This window comes from Scomber japonicus, chromosome 22 (genome assembly GCF_027409825.1).
Source record: "Scomber japonicus isolate fScoJap1 chromosome 22, fScoJap1.pri, whole genome shotgun sequence".
In the NCBI taxonomy this organism is placed as follows: domain Eukaryota; kingdom Metazoa; phylum Chordata; class Actinopteri; order Scombriformes; family Scombridae; genus Scomber; species Scomber japonicus.
This window is the reverse complement of record NC_070599.1, coordinates 14715228-14727139: the sequence shown is the minus strand read 5'-3', so window position 1 is coordinate 14727139 and position 11912 is coordinate 14715228. Positions and strand designations below refer to the sequence as shown.

The following is an 11912-nucleotide window of genomic DNA, read 5'->3' as shown; positions in this document are numbered from 1 at the left end:
CTAATTAATCACCCAATCATCCTATAAGTCCTGCTTTTGATCAGTGCTTTCAGGTTCCCTCGGGGCATGTCTCGACTCGTCAGGAATGGCCTGCTGATTCTGAACCCCAGGAATGTGTCTCAGTGGCACTAGGGTCACAGCCAGACAACTCATCACTGCACACATTTCCTTTCTTGTGCCGTTTGCAGTAGCACCAACAGCACAAAACATAGTCGCCTGATACGTCTGATCTTCCCTTTTGTCCTAAGCAGGTTTGGCTAATCCACTTTCTAGTGTGTCTTTGCTTTTGTTGATCAGGAGTGAAGCAGTTTGTCCATGGCAGCCGAGGGAATGCCATAGCCTTCTCACAGGCCCTTAGAGCTGTGTGGTCCCAGAGGGAAGCCTCATATTTCGGTCGTTGGCTAATTGAGCGGGATGACGAGGCCAGAGAGGCTCTCCACCCCGTCCTCTCCTACGGGTTTGGTTTATGCAGCCCTGCTGACTTTGCTGTCAGTGTCAAACGCTTGTTAGGACATCATGAATCTCAGAGCAGTTAAGAATATTCCCAGAACAGAATGAAGGGGGCAGGTGATAGATGGGCAGGGAGACGGTAGAGCAAAGGGAAAGTTGTTTGAAAATATGGAAGAGAGGTAGCTATTCATGTGAAAATTACAACTTTTTAAGAAGAAGAGGAAATAGTTGACCCAAAAGTGAAAGTGGAAGATGTTGAACTTCTTAGGAAGAAGCATGGAAAAGAGGTGGTTGCAGGGAATGTGCTTCAGGGCTTCGGGTGAGCGGTAAAACCAATAAATCACTGGTTCCAGAAAGTAGATTCATTGTTCGTTTTGTCCACATGCCAGAATTAATGCTCTCGGGTATGAAATTTTGACAGAGAAATAAATTACACTGATCACCAGTTGTATGAGACGGAAGGGATTTGTTCACACTGTGGATGTACACAAGTCTGTGTTTGTCTTTACCACGGAAGTATCCAAGAAGGGGCTCAAGCCCCGCATTTCAATCTATAAATCATTTCCTACCATCTTCAAGACTAATCTGACCCCGCTCCTTCCCTCTCCTCCATTCTCTCTCTTGTGTTTTTTCTCATAACCTCTTCTCCGCTTGATAACACCTCAGTCTGCTCATGCTTGGGCTTCTCGCTTGCCTGCAGCACTGACCGAAGGTAAAGGATTTGAAAAGGAGGGCCATAAACGTGATGGATGTGGTCCAGCTCAGGGTTTAGCCCCAGCTGTCGGGCATGTTTTTTGTCATTCCAGACAGACCCGCTTGGTGCGCGCCCTTCTTCACCCGCACTCATCCACTCGTTTTTGGGGTTGAGGGGAGTTTTAAAACTGATATGTTCTTAAAGGCTGTGAAGGTCATGGGTTCAAAACAGTGGCTGACACTACAGTGAAAATTGGAGATTACATTTTTACAGGATGAGGTCTTTATTGGCGTCTATGAAAAGCCAATAAGGTGCAGTTTGAAATGATGCATTGAGCTGGTATCATGTGTTTTCAATAAAGGCACAGGTGGTCTATCTTAGATTTCCTTCTTTGGCTTAAAATGTAAGTCATATAAATCAATCAGTTTGTTTTTTTTCCTTTTATGATCTAGCTCCCATGGTTTCCTCTTAAAATCATCTTTTTCTTTCTTCTTTCCCAGGCTCGATGACATGATGTTCCTACCCTTTTCCCCTCCCCCCTCCACCTCTCTCTTCCCTGTTTTCCTTCTACTCCTCCTTTGCCTTCCTCCATCCCTCATCTCCTCTTCCCTCTCTTACATCCCGTTGAGCTGGACTTCACCTCATGATCCCTGCTACCACCTAGATGGCCGTCCACGACACTGCTTATCAGAGTTCATCAATGCCGCCTATGGGGTCTCAGTCAATGCTACCCACTCGTTCCAAGGGTCTGATTATGATGACAACATCACAACCTTGACTGACCTGCATAATCCTCACAACCTCACCTGCTGGACAGCTCACAGAGGTACCAACACCGGGGACTGGATCTTCACTCTGCCCCTGGGACGCCGCTTTGAAATCACCTATATAAGTTTGCAGTTCTGCCATCAGGGGGAGCCATCAAACCCCATCTCCATCCTGAAGTCGATGGACTATGGGCGCACTTGGAGGCCGATGCAGCATTACTCCAGTGACTGCCTCAGGAACTTTGAGCTGCCTTCCCAGATGGTAGCTGAGACGAGGCATCAAGAGACAGAACCTCTCTGCTCAGATCCCCGACCCCTGCAAAAGCAGCGGGGTGGCATGGTGCTGGCCTTCTCCACCCTGGACGGACGTCCATCCTCTCCGGATTTCGACTACAGCCCCACCCTCCAGGACTGGGTGACGGCCACAGACATCCGTGTGGTCTTCCACAAATTGTCTAAAGAGGCCAAATCGGGTAATTCGGATAAGAAGGAAGAAGCACGATCGCGTGATAGTACAGAGGAAGAAAGGGGGACTGGGTTTCTGAGGTGGCGATCAGGCCACAAGGGAAACACTGGAGATCAGGTTGACAAGACAGATAATACACTGGCATTTTTTAACAGGGAGACAAAAAACTCAGAGATCAGCGTGAGGAACAGAGGGGAGAAAATGGACAAACCTGGACGCAAGGGTCATTATAAAGGGTCAGGTCAAGATGAAGATGGACACAATGTGACCAGCAAGGAAGGTGGGGACAGTTTTAGCTCTGCCACGCTCCCGTCTTCAAAGAAAGGCGGGAAAAACAGGGGCCGTGGCCGCAAGAGGGAAAACAATCATTGGCCACCTTGCCAAAATGGCGTCTGTAATTGGACAGTTGAAGGGCAGAGCAGGGGCAACAAAGGGCGGGAGCTGAGGAAACGGAGGAACAATAATCTCAACACGAGACAAAGCTCCAGAAATCTGCAGGTGGCTCCGCTGTCTGCTTTTATCTCCCCGGCCCAAGTTCCTCTAGCCCTCTCCGACCTGCAGGTCGGAGGCAGGTGTAAATGTAACGGACACGCTTCCAGATGTCGCCGTGACGACTCAGGGCGGGCAGTATGTGTGTGTGAGCATCACACAGCGGGGCCTGACTGTGATGTGTGTGAGGATTTCTACTTTGACAGACCCTGGCATCGAGCTACACCTACTCACCCAAACCCCTGTGTTGGTGAGTACTGGATGAAAATAGTGTTAAAGAATTATGTCGTTATTCCCTGCATGTTTTCTTTTTCTCAATGTTTTTTAAAAAAAGAGATAATTTTACAAATACACAGCACACTACATAATACAATACAACACTGGGCATACTACTAACACATGAATATTACAGGGGTTATGGGTGCAAGCGGGAAATAAGTAGTAATTATAAGTAGAACTTACATAAAATATTGGATACATATGTATTTGGAAATAGATATATTAAATTATGTTATATTCATAAATCAGATATATAATCTTATATGTTGTAAAACTGTAAACCGATATAGTACAATTTTGGGTCACTGAAAACATTCAAGCCAGAAATTCAGTTTTCAGTTTTCACATTTAAACTATTCATTATACAGTAATAAGTAACAGCTCACAAGTTGTAATTATATCTGACATTTTTCTTGACCTGTTACTTTTTCAATGAATGTGAATATGCCAAAATTGTACTGTTATACTATTCTCCTGTGGCAGAGGAGCTGGAGCAGGAAATTGTATTATTGCATTATTATCTGTTCCAGTCAAAATAAAGAGATTAGCACAAAATAAGTGATAGTATCAAAACATGGTCATTACTGACCAACACAACGCAGATGTGTCCAGTTCTATTCCCCTTATTAAAAAATGGACCAATCTAAAACATCTGTTTCTCTTCCCTGGTATTCATTATTTGTGTCCATTCTCCAGCCTGTGAGTGTAATGGCCACTCAAACAAGTGCCGCTTCAGCATGGAGGTGTTTCAGCAGTCGGGACGGCGCAGCGGAGGTGTGTGTCAGAAGTGTCGGCACCACACTGCCGGACGCCACTGCCAGTACTGCCAGAATGGATACACCCGCGACCACAGCAAGCCGCTGCACCACCGCAAGGCCTGCCAACGTCAGTCACTGGAAGTGTGTGTGTTTGTGTGGGGCAGGGTCAAGGGGAAAGAGGAAGTGCTTTCTTCATTGTGTATTTGTCCATATGCTTGGCTGCATGACTTGTGACCATAACAACTAACTTTCTCTGCATCAGTGGAAGATAAAAAAACAAATCAAAGTGTGATCGACGGCGTTTATGTCTGACTGTCTGAATGCTCTCTGCGTGTGTTAACGTGCCCACTCTGTCTCTGTCTCCGGGCACACAGAAGTGTTTATGGGGTGGTTACATTGTGAGAGTGGACAGCTATTCCTGTTAGTGATACACATACACACGCAAATAAACTACACACCGACCCCACTGAGCTGCCACCTGTATCCTCATCATTACCAATGGTTGGCATCTGCTGTGACCTCTGACCTTTGACTGGTCACATGTCCTAAGTAACTGTCACACTCTGGCATGCTCGTGTGAAAACTTGACCGCGGGACTAATATATCCAGAGTTAATGGGCTTTCTGGGAGCTAGACACACGTGCAGCGATGAAAACAGTTATGATCTAGAATCAAACATGACTACATTTTATACACTGTATTTTTTTTACATCTTCCAACACACAGTCTTGCATTTCTGCTTTAATTTATTGATGCTATACTTCACTGAATTACCCTTTAGAGGCCAATTATTCATTTTCTCCAGTCAGGTTGTTTGGACTTCTTGTAAGATTTGTTTAAACATTATTGGAGTGTGAACAGAGCTGTTGAAGTGTGGCTTCCTCTGTGCCTATCTGTCTTCTCTCATTGGGTCTTATCCTGTGATAGTAGTGATAAATATAAAGCTTTGCAATGTAAACCACAGCAAATCTGGGCAGTAATCATTATACAGTATTACAACAGCCAAACATTAAGGAACTGGAACAACAGAAAATCTATTAGTTTAGTTTTTGTTTGCTTTTATGATTCAATTTTCCTTTCTTCATGGCACCTTTGTTACTTTTCTCCATCTTAATAATTGTTGTTTGGTTGGTTTGACATGTAAATATGTAAGAATGTCATCAGTAAACCAAAGCACACCATCTCTGGCAGGATGTGATGTTCTGTTGAAACACTGCTGAGGTATTTGTCTTTGTTTACACATCAGGACATAAAATAGCTTTTCTGGTGTCAGTAGAGGTCTTATATCTTGCTCAAGGACACTCCCTCAGGACAGATGCCTGCTGTCATGCAGGATTAAACCTGAGGTCTGTCACTGATGGATGGTGTACTCCTGCCTGTTGCCCTGTCTTGTCTTTTGTTCAGTAACAGATTTTGATTTTCTAAATAAGGTTTTGCTATAGACACAATGAAACTGACACTAGCTAGTAGGCGTGAAACCTAACTAAAAAAGGAAGTCTACTTTCTGTTCAAATAAAATGAAACCGACCGTCTGTCCTTAAGTGATGTTCAGTTGTTTAACAGGTTAAAATTATCACTCATGTAACCTGTAGGACTTTTTGTGAGGGTGCTTCATCATGTCCCATCCCAACATCATGTTTCAACAAGAAAGAGATCATTTGAATATGTTACATTATACATCTTGATGCACTATCTTGTCCACAAAACTGGCCAGTTAACACAAACATGTTTATTTCCAGACTAGTACACTTCCCTCCAAACTTTGGGCTGCAGATAAACAATGTTAGCAACTAGCTTGTGAACATAATGGAGATATTAGCAACTAAAGAGCCAGATGTTTTTCTCACTAGTTGTTGGGAGACAAAAAACAGAGCTACAAGAAGAGTGAATATTGGACTTATATTTGTCAGGTTGCTTGAAAAATGAGTTCAAGTTAATGCTAATGTTTCTACATGTCTGCTAAATATGTAAATACGCTGATTGATAACATGCTCATGATAGCAATTTAGCAAAAAGGTGCTTGTACCTGTCCGTATCTTACAAATAACATAAATTATTGTTAATTTAACATCAAGACTATGAATAAATATAACTTCCTTAATTTTCTCTTTATTTTTTCCAGCGTGTCAGTGCCATGCTTTGGGAGCAGTGGGTCGCTGGTGTAACCAGACATCAGGTCAGTGTCTGTGTCGAGAAGGAGTGACCGGCCTCAGGTGTAACCGCTGTGCCCCGGGATTTAAACAGGGCAGGTCCCCTCTACGGCCATGCATACGTAAGTCTCCTGTTTCACAGCTCAAGGATATTGTGCTGCCAAACCATATGAAGGGCAGATGATGTTTTGCACTGGAAACTCAAGAACAAGAGATGTTAAAGAAGCATGTTAAGAGGCAGGAGTATGTATGAAAAAAGTGACCTGTGTTAACAAAATAGTTAAATAAACTGAATGAAATGAAAGAAAACTGCCACACTCCATATGCCAAATGACAACTGACTGGTCTTTTACCATCTTAGCCTCGCCTAACTAATAATAATAATGATAATAATGGTGAAGAGGGAGGGAATCATTGACTCATTTACACTGGGAGATGATCAGGTGGCCAGATAGAGAGAGCCAGAATGGGAATTTTGCCATGACACCGGGGAGCCCCCTACTCTTTGCCATAAGTGCCATGGGATCTTTAATGACCTAATTCAGTCTGGACTGCAGTGTAACATCCAATCTGCCCACTATCATGGATTGAAGCACTTCAACAAAATACAACATTGAAACCCAGATCTGAGTTTTCACTTATTAATTCTCAAATTACACCACTAATGGACATGTTCTATGTGTTATATTGTTTTTATTTATTCTTGAATTTAGTAATATTATCAAGTGGGTTTTATTTTCTCTGATGCACAGTTAGATGTTTTTATATAATGTTTTTGTCGTTTTGCACTTGGTGCATGTAAATTTAGCTGTGAAGCACTTTGAGCTGCATTTTTGCATGAAGGGTGCTTTACAAAATAAAGCTATTATTATTACTACTATTACTGCTACTACCTGACTTGTTCCTGACTTTAGGATTAATGCAATTATATAATTTTTCTAACTAATCTAGGTCACTCTAAGTATACAACAATCAACAGCTACAACCTAACACCATATTACAAATGTCATGTGAGCAAAAGATTGATATGCAATATATGAATTAGTAAGTTTCTTGCCATCAACCAAACATTTAATTTCATCCACCATGTTTCTGAGTATTGAACGTCAACTTTCAGAAAGTCATGTAACAAAACTTTCACTGACTTTGTGTGTTGTTCCAACATGATGTTCATGTGACTTTTCCCAGTTGGGAACTCATTTTTGCAATTATTCCAACACCACATGAATGCCACTTTCCCCACAGTGGTTTGGCTTTGTGGGAAATCTTTGCTCTTAAAAGAACCAACTATGCTTAAAAATAATGTTGCATTGTTTTCTAAAAATTTACGATCCTATCTAGACAAATGGAGTTAATCACATGACACACTGTTGTGTAACATTATGTTGCAAGGCTGGATTTTTTTGTAGTTTGTCATATAATGAATATGAATATGACTTTCAATGAGGAACAGATTGCACTTCTGTTTTCTATATGAATAGCAAGAGTCTTCCTGTACATCTGTCATTCTGCATTTGTATGCCGCCTGCTCTTCTAATCCCAGAATTTTAATTTGCTGTCTGTCATGACAAAGTGACCTCGTGAATGTCTCCTTCAAACTCATTTGCTTGTGGCCTAAATGGATTAAACCTCCTATCAAACACCCTAGGCCTTTATCAACGGCCTAATTTGGCCCAATCTCCCAGCGTGTCTCCTTTTCATCATCCCTAGAGACGGTTTCCACAGCAGTGTTAACATGAGCTGACCACTACAGAGAAACCTCATCTCTATGTGATCTGGGATCAGCGTCAGATCAAGTGTATTGTCGCTACTCATATCTCTGCGCCCAGGCAGCACCGAACCTCAGCCATGAGCGTTAATCCACGTACGCTTCCACAGCTAATTGCACGAGTGCCGACAACTACACATCCACGCTGGCGCTGTGTAATCCTCAATCAGGTGATATAGGGAGCCAGCAGTGGCGAGCTTCACACCTGTTGCAAGGCTCCAAAAGCCCCCATCGCAGGGCCCAGTCTCATAACTCTCCTAGTGAAAGGAGCGAGTGAAAGAAAACCTTGTTTGTTTTTACTGCCAGGCCATCTCAGGCTAAGTATAGAATCTATACTGAACCCCACCACCGCCAACACCACCTTGCCTCCTCTCCTCTCATCAAACTGACCACAAGGCATGCGGCAGCCAGGCTAAACTTAAAGTTTTCTCCAAGTGAACTGTTTGTCCACACCTTGAGCAGCTCGGGAGGTTTAAGGAAGGTTTCTTTCGTTCTTGCCCTACAAAAGAAAAAAATGTCATCAAAATTAAGACACTGGGAGATAACTAAATACAAAACAAAAAAACATGAAAAACACCCATTTTGATGAACTGAATCATTTACTAATTGATTAGTTATCCCAAATAACTAAATGAGGTAGTAGCAAGATCCAACTATGATGGAGAAAACTTAGCTAAACTCCTGCTTAAGCTAACGTAACTGCACTAGTAGATGTAGTTACACTAACTAGTAGTTTAGATAAGTAGGATTTATGTCACTTAAGTATGTTAAAACTAATTATTTCAATATATAAATGTATAGCAAATGGACAGACACCTAGCAAGACATTTAATTCCTTTTATCTATACATAAAACAATCAAAATAATGCTTCATACTTGAAACACTGCTGAGGTATTTCTATACTTCATATTTGTTTGTATTGTATCTGTATTGTCCCCTGCACTTTATGAATAATATCCAACGGCAGAGTGTGGTATATATATATTTTTTAACTGTTTTTCAATATGGCAATGATGTTTGGGGCAAAATAATCAGCCTTAAAAGGCATAAAATGAAGGCATTACAACCTAAAAACTTGAACTCTTTTCTCAAATGCATAGTTATCTGCAGAGTCCACGTCAGGAAGCAAATGTCTGGCACAAATAAAAAATCTCTGACTTTGAATCTGACCTCTGAAAAAGTTTTCTCTCTATGAGGATGATTCACATAGTTATTACTGTGCATACTCACACACAGTGAGTACAGACAAAAAGACGTCAGTACATCTGCTTGTGTTAAAAATTTGAGAACTTTGGCTCCGTTTTTGTAGGATGAAAATACGGTTTGTAGAAAGAAATCCATCAGCTAGATGCCAAAAGAACTACAGTGCTGCCATCAGTGCTGAACTTAACTTGGCACTAGTATAAAAAAGATACCGAGCTCTCATTTCCCCGATTGTGACCTCTCACTTACACTTGCACCTCACCTTCCTGTCTTTAAGAAGGGGGGTCGGGGGCAGTCAGCTGGGTGGGGGTGTAGGATGTCACTGGCCCAGTTGTGTCAGACAGGACAGGACACGGACGAGGAACAGAGTGTGTGAGCTTGGTAATATATGGTCGCACTGTCACACACACACACTTTTACAAGATGCCTGGATACAGTATGTGCAGACCAGCAAGTTCACGGACACACGCAGTCACAGAGTGAAACTTTATTAGACTCTGTTCAATGTTTGAGACAAAACCATACAAGAAGTGATGGTTCGACCTTGTTAAATTTCTAAAAGTAAAGTTTGTGTCTGTGTGCGTGTTCAAGGGAGCGTCAGGGAGTGTGTTTCTAGACCATAAAAGGACCACACACGCACACACACACACAGCCGTTTTGACACTTGCTTATCTTCAGAGCAGGCATGCATACAGCAGACATAGCACACATAACACAAACACACACACACACACACACACACACACACACACACACACACACACACACACACACACACACACACACACACACAATCTGACAGTCCATTTATGTATGAAGAAGCTTCTCAGTGTACCTGATCTTGTCACTGGTCTGAAACTGTATTTATGTTTGCAGGAATTCAAGAGGTTGCTCCGACCCCAGTCTACCAGCCTCAGTACAGCATAGGTGAGTGAATAAATATCCATTTAACTTCAGTTGACCTTTGGCCTATAGTTTAACACATCTTAGTGCATTTACTCAAATACATTACGTAAATACAATTAATATGCTTTTCTCCATTACATTTATTTAACAATTATATTCTCCTTGTATTCTCTTGATCCTGTAAAATATTCTGTCATATATGTTTGATAATATAAGGTACTGTTTTGCTGGTAATCTAATATTTTGAATGCAGGATTTTTATAATTTTTTTCCTCCACTTCTGTATTGTTTGTACATTTCAAAGCTTTAAAATCTGCATGTTCATGTGTATGTTTTTTCTATTTTGTATTTCTATGTAGTGTATGTGTTTCACCATATTATCCTTTATTTTTCCTTTAAGTTACATTTGATTTTTTTAAATGTTTTTGTCCATTTATCTGTTTTACTTTGGAAAAAAAATACTCAAAAATTGAATAATTGGCACAAATTTCACGTGAGAAATAATGCACAATAAGTCTACTACATCAGATGTTGCATGTACTGTAATGCAGAGACTAGACAGTTGTATCTATTTTACTCTAATGAAGCTGAATTTTCACTCCCTGCAGCAGGCTTTTCACTCTCCGCTATTTTAATGTCAGAGCTATACACAGCCTTGACGTCCTCCATTGGATCAAATCTCACAACAAAAATATACATACAGTATAACTCTGTGTACTAAGTAGCTGTATTCACCCAGTAGCTAACCACTCCCTCCTAGTGGCGACTTGAGGAATGTCCCACCTGCTGCAGCCGGGGGTCATCTGTTAGTCACAGGATACTGTGATGACAAATACAAGCAGCCATATTGTAATTAGGGGAAAAGACATGTGCTGATATGCTTGCTATGAAATGATACCCTCTCATTTGATGTATTCTCCCTCCCTCTCTCTCTCTCTCTCTCTTTCTAATGTAGCGGAGGAGTGTATTTCCTACTGCCAGCATTCTCAGGTTAAAGTCAGGATGAACCTGGAGACTTATTGTTTCAAGGACTACGGTTGGTGTCTTGAATTTCTAATTTATATTTAATGTATTTATATTTATGTTACAGCGCATTACAATGCACATTCAGGAAATACTAAACACAATGATTTACACAGAAAAGTGGAAATAATATAATTGTAAACTGTAAATTTGATGATTTGGTGAATGGAATCATATTAGTCAAATACAAACTACAATTAGTAATCAAAAGTTAAATAAAAATAACAATAGAAGAAAAACATTTTTCCTCTCTGTGTGTTTGTCAGTGCTGAAGGTGCAGGTGAGAGGGATGGAGCGTTCAGGTCCCTGGTGGCAGTTCTCCATCTCGGTGCAAACCGTCTTCCGCACAGGAGCCACCTCCCGCGTTCGAAGGGGCCCCCAGTCCCTTTGGGTTCCTGACCGTGACCTCTCCTGTGGCTGCCCAGCCCTTCAGGTGGGCCGGACCTTCCTCCTGATTGGTGCCGAGGAGGGAGAGCGGGGCTGGAGCCCAGAGGAAAGTCGCCTAGTGGCGGACCGCTCCACTCTAGCCCTCCAGTGGCGGGAACACTGGAGCCCCAAACTCAGGGGCTTCCGGGGGCAGGACAAGAGGGGCCGTTGTCCCACTAAACCCCCTGACAACCACAGGGAGCAGTCAAAACCCCAGTCTGGATACATCCCCCCTCACCTGCTGACTGAGAAAGACAGCGAGCCTGACGGTGCGAACACATATGACACTCAAACCTCAGTGGTGCCGCACACACACTCTCACACAGACAGCGGGATTGAATCCATGGAGACGACCTCCTCACCTTCTACACTCCCGCTTGTGTGTTCTACCCAAGGTCCTACATTAAAAACACAGACATAAAATGACAAGTTGCCTGAGATTTGGACTTTGATCTGTCATGCTTCTGGACATTAGGATGAATGTGTTCTTCTCAGACTTTTTACCTTTTTGTCCTAAAGGTTGCAGGACAAG

The 11912-nt window shown here is 42.2% G+C and overlaps 1 protein-coding gene across 1 annotated transcript; it reads left to right on the top strand.

Moving 5' to 3' along the window:
- The first annotated feature begins 1651 nt into the window (after positions 1-1651).
- On the top strand, positions 1652-11912 carry ntn5 (netrin 5). The gene is made up of 6 exons (XM_053343404.1): positions 1652-3116; positions 3842-4030; positions 6026-6175; positions 9902-9952; positions 10887-10967; positions 11221-11912. The coding sequence occupies exons 1-6, from the start codon at positions 1655-1657 to the stop codon at positions 11799-11801; spliced, it is 2514 nt and encodes an 837-aa protein (XP_053199379.1). The 5' UTR covers positions 1652-1654; the 3' UTR covers positions 11802-11912.